The following is a 20,229-nucleotide window of genomic DNA, read 5'->3' as shown; positions in this document are numbered from 1 at the left end:
GGATCAATTCATTTGTTTGTTCTGCACTTCCATTTAAGAAAAATGCTGTAAGCATAGGAAAGGGCATTACTAAGTGTGATCTCCAATATTTTGGTAGACATTACAAGGATATTTCAAAAAGTTTGTAGAAGTATAGGAGTTTACTGCACTGCAAAAGCAATGTGAAATCTACACACAACTTTTCCATAATAAACATTTTCCATGAACTTTTTGAAGACCCCTTGTATTTCCTTCCATGTGACCTCCCTGTTCAGTTTCAACACCCTTTTTCTTTTTACAAAAACTACCCCAACCCTTCCTAACGTCTCACTTATAATAAATAACCTGGTCCTTTATTTTCATGGAGAAATAATAGGATTCAGGTCTGAAACCCATGAATTGCTGCACATCCCTGCCTCTGTAAGTTCTCCGCTCCTGTCCAGTGCTCATCTCTGAACTTACACTCTGGTTCCCACACCTTCAGCTGACTCAGCCCTCATGCCCCCACCCCTCTCCCTCCTGCATCTTCACCTTCCAATTCTAACATCCCTCCCCTGCTTCACATAAATACACTCACAACCAAACAGAAGAAAAGGAGCAATAACAAAATCCAAACTCTTCCAGCCTAAACATCCTTCTAGGTAAACCTGTTCTCCTTGTAATAGCAAACCTTGGAGAGAAAGTCACTTATCCCGGTGCAGCCTGATGCAGGCCACCCCTCCGCCGACACTACTCCCATCAAGGGGATTCAATTCTTCTTTGACTTGAGCTGTCCACAGTATGTGATACTGAACGACTCCCATCTTCACACTCCCCTCCACTGGGTTTTTACAACACGGTTGCCTCCTGGTTCTCCTTCTACGTTTAAGAATGCTCCCCCTCTGTCTTTACTGGTCAAACCTTAATGTTAACATTTTTCCCAGGATTCTATTCTTGGCTTTTCTCTTCTCAAACTAAACTCTCCCTTGGGATGGGGGAGAGGGAATGGAATATTTACACTCTGAGTTATCCCACATGTCCATAAATCAATACGACTAAATTAGAGTTCATCTGCTTCCTCCCCCACCCCTACCCCTACCAGCGCTCACCTCCATCATGGCACTGCTCTGCACTTGTTTATCTGGCTGTCTTCCCTGCCCTGGCATGCCTAGGGGATGGACACAACACACGTCAGGGAGGGGGCGAGAACACAAACAAAGCAACGCATCTTACTGGAACTTAGGAATAGGTAAAGAGTGCCCCACGTGAACTCCCTGAACTACACAATGACAGTGTGACTGTTTTGAGGGAAATGGAATGTCTGTGTGCGTGTACAATAATTTTTAAAATTATAAGCATTATACAAATACACGAAAAACTTTTGATATGTATATATAATACACACACACACACATATATATATAATGTGTTTATATGTGTATTTGAATTTCCTGTGCTTCACCAAATGCCTGGCACAAGCAGTGTGCTAATTTATAATTTTTGAATGAAAGAAGTCAAAAAAAGAATGGCTATCTGAAATAGGCTTTGAAGAATGGGTGTGATTTCAACAAAGGAAAATAGGAAAGCGCAGGGACAAGACAGAACTGATTAACTGGCTGGGCACGTCAGGACAAATAATTACCAGAAACACGACAATGCTGAGGCACGGCTGACACAAGACTTTACAACTGAGCTGGAGACGCAATTTGCAGGCAATAGGAACAAGCTAGGCCTTTAAAGCAATGCAGTTCATGACTGGAAAAGAAGAAACTAGCCCAGAGGACACCTCTTCTATAGCCAGCAAACGAAGTACCTAAGGGAGAAGAAATGAAGCCTTGAACTACAGCACCTGTGTGATTGACAGCAACTAGAGAAAAATAGAAAGAGAAAATCTTATTTTTAAGACAGTAAATAACAAACTTTTTGAATACTCAAGAACAATGGAATCAACTGAAGTATCAAAGGAAGTGAAAAACTTAAAGCACTAAAATTAATCTGAAAAGGAAAAAGGAATAAATAAAGAATACATATAGCCTCGGGTTTCCTGAGTTAAACAATCATGAATAGTACTGGATGTTGGAAGACACAGTGTACTGATGAGAGTCCATTACATATTCAAGAACCTCAACATGCATAAATTCACCATCAGTTGACAACTGCACTGTACACGCTTAGGACAAGCCACTGTGTAACTGGGAGCAAAGAGGTCACAGACTGGAACCCTACCGTGAAGCTGTTGTTGGCATTTTTTGTGCTTGCTTCAGCCACGCTGGCATCGGAGAGGTCAACTTCATCAAATATGAGAGACTGTCGGTGAAAAAGAACACGAAACACATTAAACGAAAACCCAACGCGATGCTTTTCCCCCACGTTTTTGCTGTCAGGTCATGACTAGGCAGCTAAGTCAGGAATCAGGAATAGAAAACACAGGAAAAGCTGAGTTAGTGCTACTTCGCGTTATCTTCTTAGGAAGGAGGAGCAAAACCGTAACATAAATCCCAAACTGAAAAGCCTCATCCCCAAGCCCCAGCACCCTGAGCAAATGCCCTGTGCACTCTGGAAGCCCCAACAGCCACCACTTCTGGGGAGCCTGCAGAGTGCACTGCACACTCACACATGAGCCAGTGTCGGGAACGTTCGAACAAGTCTTCCCGGGAGCCCCGGGCAGGTCACCGTTCCCAGGCTCGCTAAGTGACAGCTGAGAACGAGCCCTGCTCCAGAGCACGCGGAGTGTCTGAGCCTTTGCAACCTTATTTTCCCATGTCTATGCATGCGCTCAATGCAGAGGCTAAGTGTGTTCTGCAGACAGAAGATGCCACTTCTTTTATACTCTTATTAAAAGTTCCTCTTACAACAACAAAAAAGAGCGTCAGTGGTAAAAATGTGCAAGTTAGCAAAGTAGGACATTCTAGCAAAAAAAAAAAAAAAAAAAAAAAAAAGGTTAGGCTTGCCACTTTCAATCAGGGAGTCACTGGTCACACTCATTCAGGGTCCTGCCAGCAAGGCAGGCCTAGCCACACACCTCTAGAACTGAAGAAGAGGGGGCTCTCCTTTTCTGATAGCTCCACATACCCTCTGCAGCCCAGGATCTCTAGAGGCTTAGGCTGGTCTACTTCAATTCACCCAATCTGACTACAAGTCTTGTTCCCTGACTGGAAGAGAATTCACAGTGTATCACAGGAGACGAAACAGACACAGCTCACTTGAAGGGAAGAGACTAATTAAAGTGGGAGAGAAGAGATGCGATGGAATCCCACAGAAGGTCACAATTTCTGCAGCAGAAAAAAGAAAATCGAACTTTTTCTTCTGTGTGTAACAGAAGAAGGCTGAGTTGAGGGAGACCTCAGAGAAAGCAGAGTGTTTGAGCAAGAGGAGATGGGAGAGAGAGGGGCTTTGCACTGTAGCCAGGATCCTGCTTAGGGATCCCACATCCCTTTTCAGAGTGCCTGGTTGGAGACCTGGTTCACCAGCTCACAGCTCCAGTTTCCCACCAAAGTGCACCCAGGGAGGCAGCAGGTGACGGCTCAAGTAGCTGGGTCCCTGTCTCCCACATGGGAAACCCCAGTCAGGTGCCAGGCTCCTGGCTTTGGTCTGGCCCTGCTCTGGTTGTTGTGATCATTGGCGGGGGTGAACCACCAGAGGGAAGATCTGTTTCTGTGTGTCTTTCTCTCTGTGGCTCGGCTTTAAAAAAAAAAAAAAAAAAAGTGAAAACAAATCAGCAAAAATACAAGAGGAGCCAGTGGGAAAGGTGCCCTGCAGTTGAGAGGCAGGGGCCAAGGCTGGAGGCCATCAGGCAGTCAACACCGCCAGGAAGTGGCTGTGCCAAGTCCGCACGGAGCCACAGCAGGGCCAGCTTGGGCCATAATGACTTTCCAAATAAGATTATCTTATTTGGTTCTTACTTCTACATAAGTATTTCGTTATTACTTCCATTGTGGCTGCATAAACTAAGAATTAGGTCAGTTTATTTGTTTTGCTAAGTGGTCTACACCTCTACTAATTATATGAGGGCCATACGTTTCTAAAAATGAACATGATTCAACTAGCACAGTAGCAAGAAATTTCAATGTTTATTTTATTTTTTGAGAGGCAAAGAGACAGAGGGAGAGATAGGCAGAGCAGAGCAAGCTCCCATCCACTGGTTCACTTCTAAGATGCCCACAAAGGAAAGACCAGGCTGGGATGAAGGTAGGAGTCAGGAACTCAATCCAGGTCTTGCATGTGGGTAGCAGGGACCCAGGCACTTGAATCACCTCCACCGTCTCCAAGGTTCTACATTAGCAGGAAGTTAGTTTCAGGAGTCAGAGCTGCACCTGAACACTGAACCCGGGTACTCTGATATGGGACACTGGTCTCTTAACTACTAGGCTAAACATTCATCCTTTAATGTTTATTTCTGAAGCACTGCTAAAGCATTGGTTTTAGTGGAGGCTTATCATCACAAAAATTTCTCCAAAAATTACATTATCATTTTATTTAACTAATATATGAAAATTATTTCAAGTCTTTACTTCAATCGAATTCTTATTCTTGACTGCTGGCATAACGGATTTTGTGTCCGGCACCATGTAAGCACTTGGCATGCATCATCTTCCTTAAGCCTCGTGTCAACAACTCATGCTATCCATGGCCACTCCACTGGAATGTGCTGGGAACAGGACACGAATTCTTGTCTGAATCCAGAGCATGAATTCTTGGCAACTATAGCAACTCTCTATCATGGTCAGAGAAGAATTTCTGGGGTAAAAAGCAGCAGAAAAGGGGGGAAAACCTAAGATTTGGGTTTAATTTGATTATATCTCGTTTTATTTTATTTAGAAGGAAGGAAGGGGGAGAGAGAAAGTGAGAGGAAGAGAGAGAGGGAGAGAGAGAGAGAATGAGAGAGAGAGAGAGTCATACTAGAGACTTCCTATGAGATTATTCTTAGGAGCATGTCATGGGACTAACTCAAATAGAACCCCTAGGGATGGGGCGCAAGAAAGACCACATCTACACTGCATTCATGAAAGAGCTGTGATGCTACAGGGAGCTCCAAGACAAAAACAGTGCAAGCAACCACAATTTCAAATGCATCTACAACTTCCGGCGTTTGAAATGAGTGTTCTCGCAAATTACCTTCGAGTCCTTTGCGTAATAAAGCGTGCGGCCTCGGAGTTTGAAGTATCGTTTTTTCCACCTTTGGAAAGAACTGGTCTGCTTCAGTAGTTGTCCCTCTTTAATACTCGTCTGGAGAAGAGCAGAAACACAAGGACATGGTTAACGTGAAATTCAGAGTCAGCGACACATTATCGTGAACATTTTAAATAATATTCCCCGTGTCTTACAAACTATATGAGAGAATATTGCATTTTCATCACAGTTGAATCATGGGAACACATATGCAAAACCCTAAAGAAACAAAAGCAAATTTGACAGGGTTCTCTGCCTTCAAAGTACTCTCCAGTGGAATGGAAGGCACGTGCACACAAACTAATACTTGCTATCCGGTGTGATGTGCATACCACCTCCTATGAACAGAGGCACAGTGCAGTACAAAGATTAGACAAGCACGTGGGCTCTGCAGCCATGTGCCTTGTGATCAACTTCTGGCACACCGCTTAATAGCTAGGGATCTGAGGCAAGTTACTAAACTTCTTCATGCCTTACTTTATTCATCTGGAAAGTGGGTATGACAACAGAACTCAACTTACAGGATTGTTGTGGGTAATGAATGAAAACCACATAAAGGACTTCCTGTACAGCACACAGCAAGTGCCATTAAATGTCAGTTACGATGTGTATATGTTACAATTAATTATCTTCACAAACACGTATATGAAGAGCTCTGCATGGTGGGCCAGAGAACCAGTGGGACTTGCCTCAGTGGGAGTCACTGACCGTCAACAGCCTCCAAGAAGAAGGAGTCTTAAAAGGGATTATTAGAACCACGTCGGGTGGAGAAGGGCATTGCAGATACGTGCACAGTTTAAAACAGCACGGCTATTTGGAGAGTCTTCAAAGAGCATTCTGTTACAAACACAGCAAAGGACTTGCAAAGGGGAGTAGCAGATGTGGCTGGAAGGGGTAGGCCGGCTCTGTGACTTGGCTGGAGCCAGTGTTAAGTGCTTTATGAATGCCAGTGCATTCCACTGTCACCAACAACATACTCCAGACCTCTCTGACCTCATCTAGGACCTCCCCCACCCCCTCCAACCGCAGTGGCCACTTTGCTTTCAAGTGGGCATGCATGCTCCTGCCTGGGGTCTGGACACCACCTATTCTCTCCTCTTAGTCTACTCTTCCCTCAGATTCCCATCTAGCCAACTCCTTCACCTCCTACAAGTCTCGACCTTTGCAAAGCACCTGTTTAATACTACAACTTGTTCCTGCTCTCCATAGTTTCCCCATTGCAATCTTATTACCCACCCACACCAAATGCCTTCCCTCTTCTAATGCATAATTTAATTTACTTGCTTATTATGTTGATTGTGCCACTCCTATTAGAATATAAGGTTCCTGAGTTCATTATATCTAATAAAGTTAGATTTAATGTTTCTTCTTAATTGGAAGGAAAGAAGAAAGGGAGTACACTAGAGCCTTCCTATGAGATTGTCCTTACAGCACATGGCACAAAGACTGGTCCAAATAGACCCTTTAGGGGTGGGGGTCAAAGAGGGGTCACATAACTGAATTCATTAAGAGTAATAACGTGGCCAGTGCCGTGGCTCAATAGGCTAATCCTCCGCCTTGCGGCGCCAGCACACCGGGTTCTAGTCCCAGTCGGGGTGCCGAATTCTGTCCTGGTTGTCCCTCTTCCAGGCCAGCTCTCTGCTATGGCCAGGGAGTGCAGTGGAGGATGGCCCAAGTGCTTGGGCCCTGCACCCCATGGGAGACCAGGAGAAGCACCTGGCTCCTGCCTTCGGATCAGCGCGATGCAACGGCCGCAGCGCCGTGGCGGCCACTGGAGGGTGAACCAACAACAAAGGAAGACCTTTCTCTCTGTCTCTCTCTCTCACTGTCCACTCTGCCTGTCAAAAAAAAAAAAAAAAAAAAAAAAAAAAAAAAAAAAAAAAAGAGTAATAACGTTATAATGAGCCTCCAGCACAAAAAGCTTACAGAACCAAAATCTTAAATCATCCCACTGGATTGCGCTCTGACATTTCCCAAGTGCCTAGAAAATGACCTAGCACATATGATGATGAGATCTAGGTGAACACAAGGCAGAGGCTGAGATGAAAACGCTTTCTATTTGCTGCCAGAGTTTATTTCCAACTTTTGCACCACACTGTCTCTTACCATCAACAAGACATGAAACATTAAGAAAGGCATATGGCCTCCACTAAAGGTAGTCGTTATATTAATATCCACTTTCAATTTCCATAAAAGATTTACTCTACAGCTTACTCTAAGATTGTCCCCCAGGAAATACTGTCAGATCATTACAATTTAGCAGTAACAAAACCCTTTGGAAACTTCTGGACCACAGAGCTGATTTAGTGAGAGACAGACAGACTTGGTGCCAGGCTCCACCACACAGCACAAAGCTGGGCAGGTCACTGCAACTCTCTCTGCCCTACTTTCCTTTTGTCAAAACTGGGAAGAACAGCATTAACTTCACAAGCTTGTCGCAACTAACTTAATTACAAGATAATTATAAGATAATGCCTGGAGAGCACTTAGTACACCGTCTGGGTAGGAGAAAACATTCGGTAAGTGGCAGAAAGTGTTATTATTATGATATCATTATGCTATTAAGTTCAGAGAGTATTTGCCAGGCATCAAATTATGAGCTTCCTGGAAGAAGTAAATAAGTGTCCACAGGCCACTGTCAGGGCAAATAACAGCTGGAGTAGATGGAAAGGATCAAGGGATGCGGTGATGGGAGACAAAATCCAGGACAATCTATCCGCAACAGGGAGTCTGCTTTTCATCCTAAGTGCAAAAAGCAAGTGAAATGTTTGAGGCAGGGAAGTGACACGGGGGAAATGGGTGAGAAAGGAAGTGGAGGAACAAACAGGTGGCTGCTGCAGGAGTCCCAGAAGAGGGAACGCTGGGCTGTCGCATCGCCTATTGAGATGGAAAGAAACAGGAAGTTGAGAGGTTACTGGGGGGTGGGCGTGGGGCAGTATCTACTGGCCATGCTAGTAGATATGAAGGAAGAAGTCTGGAAGCACCTGCCTTGAGCAACCTGATGCCAAAGACTGGGCAAGGAAGATGCTGATAGGGAAAATGCACTGTTTGAGAAAACCAGCTCAAACCATGGCTCCAAATATCACTCTCCTTAAATTCATATGGGCAGTGCCACGGACAGGAAGACTGAGTGAACTGGAGTTAACTGGTGCAAACCATGAGTCCAGCTGATGTCAGAGTCTCCTGGGGAACAGCCCTGACCTGCCCCCAGAAGCCCTCACTCTCAGATCAGAGGTGAAAGGGGTCAGACATTAGGGTTACCCATGCTGGATAGAACTCTGACCAGCCCACATGTGAAAGCGTCCCTTAGCGCTGTGCCTGGGAGGAGTGGTTGAGGCTCCTGACCCCCAAGCCTTTGCCACCAGAAACCTACGTCCCTGAGACAAGCATACTGCCAGAGCTGCCAATTTTATTTTATGATGCAGAAATTCCATAACAACACTAATGATGCTGCCACATTTAGAGATATTTGTATCCAAATCATTCATTGTAGTACAAATTGTTTTAAAAAGAAAAACCAAAGCAAAGGCTCCTGTAACAGCCAGGCCCTCCTTCATGCCCAATATGTGTTAATAAATGGCAGACTATTTCCCAAAGAACATGGGGGGAGTTTCAGAGTCAGTTTACACAATGGGGACTTGGGGACTTGGGAAGTTTAGGCAATGACAAAAAGGAGCTCTCTAAGAGAAAGAAACCTGGTCATGGATTTTCAAATTGCACCAAAAAAGGCGGTAAGACAAAAGGAGTGAGAGGAGTTCAGAGCAGGGAACATTCTACAGAGCCTAAAAAAGGTCTAACACATGCTTAGGGAGAATCCTGGATACCCTGCCGGCATGGTGGCGTAGTAAAGCCACAGCCTGAGATGCCAGCATCCCAAATGGTGCCGATTTGTATCACAGCTGTTCCACCTCTGATCCAGCTCCCTGCTGATGGCCTGGAAAACACAATGGAGGCTGGCCCAAGTATTTGGACCCCTGCCACCCACGTGGGAGACCTAGAAGAAGCTCCTGGCTCCTGGCTTCAGATCAGCTCAGCTCTGGCCATTGCGGCCATCTGGGCAGTGAACCAGCAGATGGAAGATTTTCTCTCTCTCTCTCTCTCGCTCTGGCTCTGGCTCTGGCTCTACCTCTCTCTGTAACTCTGCCTTTCAAATAAATAAAATAAAATATTTAAAAACAAAAAGGTTAGGGAAACACCTATGACTGACTTCAAGGGCGCTGATGACAAAAACTCACAAAAAACAATGGCACTTTTTAAACTTTGACCAGGTTAGTGACATGAGTTATAACTGAGCATGTACTTTATCTTAATGGAAAATGGTTTAATCCTCAAATTCTCATAAAGAAATGGTATTCAACCTTGCATGGACACCCATGTTACCGAGGTCTTAAAAATATTGACAGCTCGGTGCCAACTCCTCGAGATGCCGCTGACTCAATGGATCTAAGAGGCAGCCCGGGAATCAGGGAATGCCCAGGGAATTCCCAGGGCAGCCATGGGAGAGCACTGCTGCCTTGGCCTGCAGGAGGGTCCAACTGCACATCTACAGCAATTGGAGTTTCCCTCCACACCCACAGCCACAGCTTCTGCGTCCAAGGACTCAGCCAATGATGGGAAATGTTTGGGGGGGGGGGGGGGAAACAGTCGTGTCTGGTCTGGATTGACTATGTGCAGGTGGAACCATGGCCTGTGGCACCAGCATGCTGTAAGGACACCAGTTCGAGTACCTTGATAATGTGCCTGGGGAAGAGGCAGAGGATGGTCCCCTCAGTGCTTGGGCCCCTGCACCCATGTGGGAGACCTGGAAGAAGCTCCTGGCTTCAGATCAGCCCAGTTCCAGCTGTTGCAGCCATTTGAGGAGTGAACCAGTAGATGGAAGATCTCTCTGTCTCTCCCTCTCTTGCTGTAACTCTACCATTCAAATAAATAAAATATTTTAAAAAATGAGACAATGTGTGCAGGTTTTATGAAGATCCTGTGCTGTTTTATATCAGGGACTTGAGCGTCTGCAGATTTAGGTGTCTGAGGGGGATCCTGGCACCCATTCCCCATGGACACCAGGGAACAGCTGCGTATCTGCTGGAGTCCACACAGAGGCAAAGTTAGAAAAGCCTCCTGGAGCCAGCGCTGTGGCGCAGTGGGTTAACGCCCTACCCTGCAGTGCCGGCATCCCATATGGGCGCGGGTTCTAGTCCCGGCTGCTCTACTTCTGATCCAGCTCTCTGCTGTGACCTGGGAAAGCAGCAGAAGATGGCCCAAGTGGTTGTGCCTCTGCACCCACAGGGGAGAACCGGAGGAAGCTCCTGGCTCCTGGCCTCGGATCGGTGCAGCTCCGGCCTTTGTGGCCAATTGGGGAGTGAACCAGCAGATGGAGGACCTCTCTCTCTCTGCCTCTCCTCTTTCTGTGTAACTCTGACAAGAAAGAAAAGAAAAGAAAAGAAAAGAAAAGAAAAGAAAAGAAAAGAAAAGAAAGGAAAGGAAAGGAAAGGAAAGGAAAGGAAAGGAAAGGAAAGGAAAGGAAAGGAAAGGAAAGAAAGGAAATCAGTCGTATGGTTTTGTAAGACAATAAATGTTTCTGATCCATTCAGAAATCTACCAACAACAGATGCTGGCGAGGATGTGGGGAAAAAGGGACACTAACCCACTGTTGGTGGGAATGCAAACTGGTTAAGTCACTATGGAAGTCAGTCTGGAGATTCCTCAGAAACCTGAAGATAACCCTACCATTTGACCCAGCCATCCCACTCCTTGGAATTTACCCAAAGGAAATGAAATTGGCAAACAAAAAAGCAGTCTGCACCTTAATGTTTATTGCAGCTCAATTCACAATAGCTAAGACCTGTAATCAACATAAATGCCCATCAACAGTAGACTGGATAAAGAAATTATGGGATATGTACTCTATAGAATATGATACAGCAGTAAAAAAACAATGAAATCTGGTCATTTGCAACAAAATGGAGGAATCTGGAAAACATTATGCTGAGTGAAATAAGCCAGTCCCAAAGGGACAAATATCATATGTTCTCCCTGATCGGTGACAACTAACCTAACTAAGGAAACCTGTTGAAGTAAAAGGGACACTATGAGAAACGGTGACTTGATCAGCCCTTGCCCTGACTGTTGATGAACAACTTAATACTTTATCCCTCTTAGTATTTTTTGTTTGTTTGTTCTACTTAATACTATTGGCTGAATTCAGTAATTAATACACAGTTATTCTTAAGTGTTGAAACTTAACTGAAAAGTGATCCCTGTTAAATATAAAAGTGGAAATAAGAGAGGGAAGAGATGTACAATTTGGGACATGCTCAACCTGACTTGACCCAAATGGTAGAGTTAGAAACATACCAGGGGATTCCAATTCAATCCCATCAAGGTGGCATGTACCAATGCCATCTCAGTAGTCCAAGTGATCAATTTCTGTTCACAATTGATCATAATGATAGGACTAAGAACCAAAGGGATCACATAAACAAGAATAGTGTCTGAAAATACTAACCAATAGAATAAAAAAGGGAGAGAATGATCCAACATGGGAAGCAGGATGCACAGCAGACTCATAGAATGGCAGATGTCCTAAATAGCACTCTGGCCTCAGAATCAGCCCTTAAGGCATGCGGATCCGGCTGAAAAGCCCATGAGAGTATTTCAGGCATGGAAAGCCAGGACACTCTGTCAAAAAAAAAAAAAAAAAAAAAAAAAAACCTAAATGAAAGATCTCCGCGCGTGAGATCCTAGTGGAAGGAACACGTCATCAAAGAAGGAGGTAACTTTCTCTGAAGGGAGGAGAGAACTTCCACTTTGACTATGACCTTGTCTAAATATGATCGGAGTCGGTGAACTCAAAAGGCTTCCATAGCCTTGGCAACTCATGACAAGAGCCTAGAGTGATTACTGATGCCATAAACAAGAGTGTCAATTTGTTAACTCAACAACAGGATTCACTGTGCACTTACTCTTCATGTAGGATCTCTGTCCTTAATGTGCTGTACATTGTGAATTAATGCTATAACTAGTACTCAAACAGTATTTTTCACTTTGTGTTTCTATGTGGGTGCAAACTGTTGAAATCTTTACTCAATATATACTAAACTGATCTTCTGTATATAAAGAGAATTGAAAATGAATCTTGATGTCAATGGAAGGGGAGAGGGAGCGGGAAAGGGGAGGGTTGCGGGTGGGAGGGAAGTTATGGGGGGGGAGCCATTGTAATCCATACGCTGTACTTTGGAAATTTATGTTCATTAAATAAATGTTAAAAAAATAAATAAATGTTTGTGATCTTGGATCACATATATATTTGAGTCAAATAAAAGAATATGTTTCACAATTATTTGGCTAACATAATTCTAATTTTTTAAAGATTTATTTATTTATTTGAAAGAGTTACAGAGAGGCAGAGGGAGAGAGACAGAGAGAGAGAGAGAGGTCTTCCATCCATGGGTCACTCCCCAAATGGCCACAACGGCCAGAGCTGCACTGATCTGATCTAAATATGATCGGAGTCGGTGAACTCAAAAGGCTTCCATAGCCTTGGCAACTCATGACAAGAGCCTAGAGTGAAACCAGGAGCAGGAGCTTCTTCCAGGTCTCCCACTTGGATGCAGCAGCTCACAGACCTGGGCCATCTTCCACTGCTTTCCCAGGCCATCCCAGAGAGCTAGATTGGAAGTGGAGCAGCTGGGACTCGAACCGGTGCCCATATGGGATACGAGAAGCGCAGGTGGTGGCTTTACCCTCTATGCCACAGTGCTGGCCCCTAATTCTAATTCTTAACGTAAATTCATAATGCCACTCCCAAACACGCTCACTTGTGTTCTCTGAATATGAAGCGGACACTGCATTCATCTGTGTGGAGGGCATGCCTTCTGGATCCATGTTTGAAAACATGGGCACGAACCACACACAATGACCTGTCATGCTAACCAACCTAAAACTCTCCCAGGATCAGGAAAAACTATGAAGTGACTGTCTAAGTGGCACAATGGATGCTAAACCTCATGTGATGGCATCACCCAGTTCTGGTCCCCTCTCATTCTCCTACTTTCTTGGTTCTCCTTGTCCTCATTAGCCCCTCCTGTCAATCAACCAACCAACATATATTACACAATTTCCAGTAGAAACGACGAGGTCTAGCTACAAGGAATTACCATGTCTTTGATCAAGAACCTCATTTGAGGGCTGAGGGATAATTTTCATGTGTATCTCAGAAAAATCTGACTTACAAACATTTGAAACACAAGTGGTCACTAACAAAGAGAAGATCTTCATTCTGGCTAACTGTGTGAATGACTAACTCCACAGCAAACGAATCCATGCCAGAGGTGAGGGGAATCCCAACTCCTCACGACCCATAGGGGCACCCACTAATGATGCACCCAGGTGGGGAAGCTCTGTGTCCCAGGAACCTGAGTTCCAAGTTGGAAGTAGGAGTCCAGCTTTTCCAATAGAAACCACATCCCATTTTTTCTTAATTTGGGGTAAGTTCCCAGGCCACTCTATCCCTATATAGATGTCATGGGCATACCTCCTGCTGAGAGAAGCCGGGCTCTGTCCTTTTTTACCAAATCCCTCACAGCTAAGGACTTGCTGCCCTGCCTCTCCACTGCCTTTAGAAACGAAGCTGTAGTGGTGAGACAGAATTAGCCCTGATACAGCTGCAGAAGCATGAACAGGAAGGGCACTGGTAAACTGCGAGTAGAATTGCAACTGAAGATCAGGTGTACGTGTCTTTTTGCCCTAGGCTGCATCATAAACTCCTCGGAGCCTGGGAAGTCTACCTCCTTTGTCTTTGTCCATTGTGAAGACTCCATTGTATTTGCATAAGTGATATATCCCTATATTTACATAAGTACTGTAAATGGATATGTTACATTTTCACATAAAACGTAACCCAAATTCCAAAACAATCAGTTAATAAACAAACTACTTCTGGAACAAAACTAGCTGTGACTTGGAGTCTGTATGTAAAGAGGAAAATGGGCAGAGTAACTGCGACAGTGATTGGTAACTTTTTTTTGAAGCAAGAAGACTTTTCAGGATCTGATGAAATCGATGCCCTCTCTCCAGGAACATGCACACACACATTCACACTATAAATTACAAATGGTTGTAGGAGGTTCATGAACTTTCTGGATCCACCATAACCAAAAACAATGGCTTTCATATAACACCAAGTTTGGTGAATCTTTTGCTTGTTGTTTTTTAAATAAATCAGGCCTTAATGTGGTTATGAGTAACAAATATTATTTTTTAATTTGTTCGTCAGTTAGCCTAATAGTTTCTTAACAGCAATGGAAACAGCATAACTTAATATTACTTAAAAGGTTATGGGGCAATAACCAAAAATCTGGGTTTCTAACTTTCTGTTGTAATTTTAGCAGTAGCGAATAACTGCAGCTCATAATCAAACCTATCCTAAAATATAAGGCATTGCCTAATTTGAAAGTCTAAACATCCTTACTTATTCAATTTAAAAATTTGATTGTGAAGACACCTCCTTAATTTTTCCCCAAAATCATTGAAGAAAAAATTTTATGAAAGTGGAAAGTTCTCCCTAAAAAAATATTGAACCAAAGTACTCATTCCTTTGGCACACCAAAAGACCTGAATATTTCCCGTCTACATGTTATGTTAGTCCCAGTTTATTTTCAAACCAAGACTGGAGATGTGGGACCTACAGGGAAAACAGGCTATTTTCACTTGGAGACTAAAAACACTCTTAGCACCTACACCTCAGTAACCTCAAATCACCAAACAGCTGCAAGAGTCTCTCATGTCCTCTCCAGTTTTATGGTTGATTGGTAACAGTGCTCACTTGTGACTCCTGAAAGGCCAAAACCATAGAGAAGTGAAAGGGCAATATGGAAGAAATACATTAGAAACCATAGTAGGAAGAAAGTATCAAAGATCATATTATTCAAGTGCAGTGACAACTTTAAGCGTTATTTTTTTTTAAATCTTTTTTTTTTAATTTTTTTTTTGACAGGCAGAGTAGACAGTGAGAGAGAGAGACAGCGAGAAAGGCCTTCCTTTGCCGTTGGTTCACCCTCCAATGGCCGCCACGGCTGGCGCACTGCGGCCGGCGCACCACACTGATCCGAAGGCAGGAGCCAGGTGCTTCTCCTAGTCTCCCATGGGGTGCAGGGCCCAAGCACTTGGGCCATCCTCCACTGCACTCCCTGGCCACCGCAGAGAGCTGGCCTGGAAGAGGGGCAACCAGGACAGAATTTGGCACCCCGACCGGGACTAGAACCCGCTGTGCCGGCACCGCAGGCGGAGGATTAGCCTATTGAGCCATGGTGCCGGCCTAAAAAAAAAATCTTAACTAGTTATTTATGATGGAAAAATATTACAAAAAATTGAGGGAAAAAGTTTAAAAATAATACAATAGTACGTTAAATAAAAATAATTATTAGCCTGATGAGAAAGGACTATGAAAATAAGTATTGGCTTAAAATTGAAAAGATTACATCGTAAAACAATGGGAACATACTTTACTGACATGTACATTCAGAAACAATTCAGGGGGCTGGTGTTGTGGTGTAGCAGGTTAAGCTTCCACCTGCAACGCTAGCGTCCTGCTAATGCACCTGGGAAAGCAGTGGAGGATGGCCCAAGTGCTTGGGCTCCTTCACCGACATGGGAGACCTGGGAGGAGCTCCTGGCTCCTGGCTCCTGGCTCCTGGCTCCTGGCTCCTGGCTCCTGGCCCCTGGCTTTGGCCTGGCCCAATCCTGGCTGTTGCAGTCATTTGGGGAGTGAACCAGCAGGTAGAAGATCCATCTCTCTCTCTCTCTCTTCATTTTTTTTTTTTTTTAAGATTTATTTATTTACTTGAAAGAGTTAACTGAGAGGCAGAGAGAGGGAGGTCCTCCATCTACTGGTTAACTCCACAAATGGCCGCAACAGCCAGAGCTTCACCAATCCAAAGCCAGGAACCAGGAGATTCTTCCGGGTATCCCACGTGGGGGCAGGGCCCAAAGACCTGGGCCATCCTCCACTGCTTTCCCAGGCCATAGCAGAGAGTTGGATAGGAAGTGGAGCAGCCAGGACTCGAACCAGTGGCCATATGGGATGCCAGCACTGCAGGCAGCAACTTCACCCGCTACACCACAGCACTGGCCCTTCTAACTCTTTCAAATAAATAAATCTTAAAAAAAAAAAAAAAGAAACAATTAAGATGGTAATTTTTATGTCTGTGTTATTTATTGCCAATAAAAATAATTTATTTTTGAAAAGATTACAAAATTGTAAAACAGCCCGGGAAGCCCTGGGGTTTTGTGTCCAAAGGGTTGTGTCAAAGCCTTCTACTATAACGAAGTTAGTGAGAGAAAGCCACACCACGTCAGTGTAATGTGTCCCGCAGGGCTGTCTCCCCAGACTGAGGCACATGTTTAAACTCTCATGTCTCATGCTGATGGCGGATGGATTAAGGCTGCAGATTTGACCTAACCAGGGCGTCCAGGAGGTGGGACGGTCCAGTGGGAGGTCCCCAGGTCACTGAGGAATGCCCTCAGATGGTGGCTTTCCCAGAAAGGGGTGGTTATTTAAGCTGAGCCTAGCTCCCCTCTCTCTGCGTCCTGCCTCACCACGTGACCCTCCTCGGCCCCGGCTGGCCGCGGCCAGTCCCCACAAACGGCAGATGGCAGGGCTGCCCGATCCAAACTCCAAGCTGAAAGAAACATTTTCTTTCCGGGAAAAATCTCCTGTCAGGTATTTTGCTTGCATTAATGAAAGGTGGACCAATGCCGCAGACCATAGACGACCGCTAACGATGCCGCAGGAAGGCAGCCCGGGCTCCCTGGCCAGGAGGCGCATCTCTGAGCTGTGTGGTGCTACATGGTACCAAACCTGGAGTCTCTTCTGACCATCGACCAATTCCTTGTCTTCCAGAGTCATCCACAAGCAAATTTTCTTTTTCCCGAAAACACTTAAAAAATATGCATCATAGGCCCACCCCACTAACACACTGCTGTTTCCAGATGCCGCAAGGAGAAACATAGGAAGTGCCCCTTGTTCCTGCGCAGGAAGGAGTGGGAGGACTTACGGGATGCACCGCTGCCTGGGAGAGAGCCTGCACTCTCAAACCCACGCACAACGTATTGAAATGCTGCAACAACACAACCTACCCAGACAATAAATCACTTGGAAATTCAAATTTTATATATATATGGATTTTTGTAAAGTTCTGTTTAAGGTAATTAGGAAGAAAACTTGATATTTGGTAAATATTGTTTTAAGAAAGCAGAAATATGCGGCATGGTGGATTAAGCCACTGCTTGGTATGCTGGCGTCCCATTTCAGAGTACCTGGAGTGGACGACATCTCTGATCCAGCTTCCTACTAATGCACACCCCAGGAGGCAGGAGAGGATGGCTCAGGTGGCCCCAGACACCCACATGGGAGACCCCGATGGAATTCCTGGCTCTAGGCTTTGGCCTGGCCCAGCCCTGGCTTTTGTAGGCATTTCGGGAGTGAATAAGTAGATGAAAGATTTCTTTCTCTGTATTTCCCCCTCTCTCTCTGACACTCTTTGCCCTCCAAATAAATAAAACCATACCAAAAAAGAAAAAAAAAAAAAAAAAGCAAGCAAGCAAGCAAGCAAGCAAGCATAAATAACCTACTTAATTCTCCATGTGGTTAGTAGGCTACTCTTCTGAAATGAAAACCGGATTATATTATGCCACGGCTTCGTTAGCTGTCTCTTACCTGTAGCATTGAGTAGGGACCCCCATTCGGATCATAGAAGAGCTGAGCAGAACACTCCCTAGCCTCATGGCCTGCCCCTTCTAGCCCCTCCCTCCTCCCTCAATGTCCTCTCCTCAATCTGCTTGTCTTGGAATCTCCCATTCATCTCCACCCTGGCTCGGTACCACTGGCAGGTGAAGGCTTCCTGACCCCCACAAAAGAAGCAACATGCCTCCTTCTGCCCCTCCAGTGGGCCCTTATCCTATCGCTGGAACAGCACCGATGAAAGTGAATGGCACTGGTGTGCACATTTATGGCATGGAGGTTTTTATATCATCTCTACCTAACACATAGGAGGGCCTCCACACGCAAATCTCAGCCAAGTGACTCCTAGTGACACTGTAAAATGCTAAGTAAGGTGACTTCGCATTTTAAAACAAGGAAAAGATTAGAAAATGAGAAATCATTGGGCCTCTGGTTGAGGAGGAGCAATACCAATGAGTAAAGAAGAAACAATGGATGCCAATTATTCCAAGTCTGAGCCTGTCTCACGTGGATGACAACAGCAGGGATGACACTCAAGGGTGCATGTGCCCCAGGGGCTCTTGATGGATGAGGGTTGAGGAAAGACAGGCAGAGGGACACTGAGTATCCCATCTATTCTGATTTTGTAAATATTGCTCCCTTCAAAATGTTCCTTACATAGTCACTTCTGCTGCAAATTATGTCTCCCCTGACACACACCCCCGGTAACCAGTGTGATCTTCAACTCTTAGTCAGCACGGATTAACCTGCAATAAGTGAGGCTGTGGGGGTACTGAAATGTATAAGACACAGCCCCTGCCTTCGTGGATTCACAAACCTCCATGTTTTATAAGGCACAGTGATTGTAAATTCTTGCAGAAAATAGAAAAACATTTTTGCTTCCCTTTAAAAGATTTAACTGAGATGCATTCATTCACTTGAAAGTTAATCCTCAAAATACAAGCTCTGCTGTGGCTGGCTAGACAAACACTTCTTATAAAAGCATAATAAAAATCATTAATTTATAGCATCCTTAGGAAAGATAGCCATGTAATCAAAGTGTGGTTATGAAAAAAATCATGTTCTTACATGTGGGTTCAAAAACTTCTAAATAATGCATCTACTAAGTGAAGAAACAGGGAATTATTTTTTAAAACACTTTATTATATTTTAATATTCAACCAGAAAAACAAAGTTAGTAATATATGTAAGAAGTGATTACCAGTGTTATTATTATGATGCCTGTTAAAGCAGGCCTCATAATCTAATCTTATTCTCTTTTACAGTTTCTGGGAACAGGGATTAACACACCTCTCTCCCCAGAAAACAGCCTGGAGACACACATATTTCACCACCACTCAGTCCTACAATCTGACAGTTAGTTCTCTACAAGTAGCTGACCCTCAGGAAAAATCAGGAGAGGGCTGGCGCTGTAGCACAGTGGGTTAAGCCACAGTCTGCAGCACCCCAAATCCCACATGGGTGTTGGTTTGAGTCCTGGCTGCTCTATTTCCAATCTAGCTCCCTGCTAATGTACCTGGAAAATCAGGGGAGGACGGCCCGAGTCCTTGGGCCCCTGGACCCCTAGAGGAGACCCAGATGAAGCTCTTGGCACCTGGATTCAGCCGGCCCAGCCCTGGCTGTTGCAGCCGCTTGGGGAGTGGACCAACGGGTGGAAGATCTCTCTATCTGTCTCTCCCTCTCTGTAATTTTGACTTTCAAATAAATAAAAAAAATTTTTTTTTTTAAATCAGTAAACCCATTTAGACTTCAACTGTAACCTAATAACCCAGTTTCTAGACATTAGAAACAAACAGGTAAACTTGGGCTTGAAAAATATTTTCAAAAAATAAGCTTTAAAAGTTGAATGAACTCTTATCCATCTGGTTTTCTGAGAGTGTTTTTAATCCAGTATCTTAAAGCTATGGAATTATTTATTTCACATCCCTTACTTAAAGCAAGGAGTGAAACAGTAGATGGGAGATCTCTCTCTCTCTCTCTTTTTCTCTCTCCCTCCTTCTTTCTGTAACTCTTTCAAATATTTTTTAAATTGGTATTCAATGAGCCTTTCGTAAAGCTACAAATAATTGAAAAATCAGTCACTCTCTGACATACCTCATGAGTGGACATTTTCAGTATACTGGCTTTTGGGGAGGCAGAAGTTAAACACGTGTGGTAAGGTGAGGAGATCAGTGACAATTCATACCTTTTACAGATGCCTCCAAATGTCTAGAAACTTCTCTGACTTCCACCAGTCTTACCCAACATGACCCACTGACTTCTTTTCTACGGAATGTACTTCGGAGTGTGGGAGCAATGTGTCTTAGGAGCTTGCAGCACTACATTTTCCAGGTATCGCTGTCTCCTGTCCTGACCCCAGTGGGCCG

The 20,229-nt window shown here is 44.5% G+C and overlaps 1 protein-coding gene across 8 annotated transcripts in view; it reads right to left on the bottom strand.

Moving 5' to 3' along the window:
• DGKH (diacylglycerol kinase eta) overlaps nt 1-20,229 on the bottom strand; it is a 234,059-nt gene that overhangs the window by 134,294 nt on the left and 79,536 nt on the right. For all 8 annotated transcript variants that reach the window (XR_011378780.1, XM_002712967.5, XM_051850644.2 and 5 more), the window contains exons 3-4: nt 5,074-5,184; nt 2,185-2,265 (exon numbers count right to left, since the gene is read on the bottom strand). Coding sequence is in view for 7 of the 8 variants with exons in the window: in XM_002712967.5 (XP_002713013.5) it covers nt 2,185-2,265; nt 5,074-5,184 (192 nt within the window). In the remaining variant the exon portion in view is untranslated. The remainder of the gene's footprint in view (nt 1-2,184; nt 2,266-5,073; nt 5,185-20,229) is intronic.

The sequence above is a fragment of the Oryctolagus cuniculus genome, chromosome 9, assembly GCF_964237555.1.
Source record: "Oryctolagus cuniculus chromosome 9, mOryCun1.1, whole genome shotgun sequence".
NCBI classification, from domain to species: domain Eukaryota; kingdom Metazoa; phylum Chordata; class Mammalia; order Lagomorpha; family Leporidae; genus Oryctolagus; species Oryctolagus cuniculus.
Note: the sequence above shows the minus strand (reverse complement) of the source record. Positions and strands in the feature narration are given on the sequence as shown.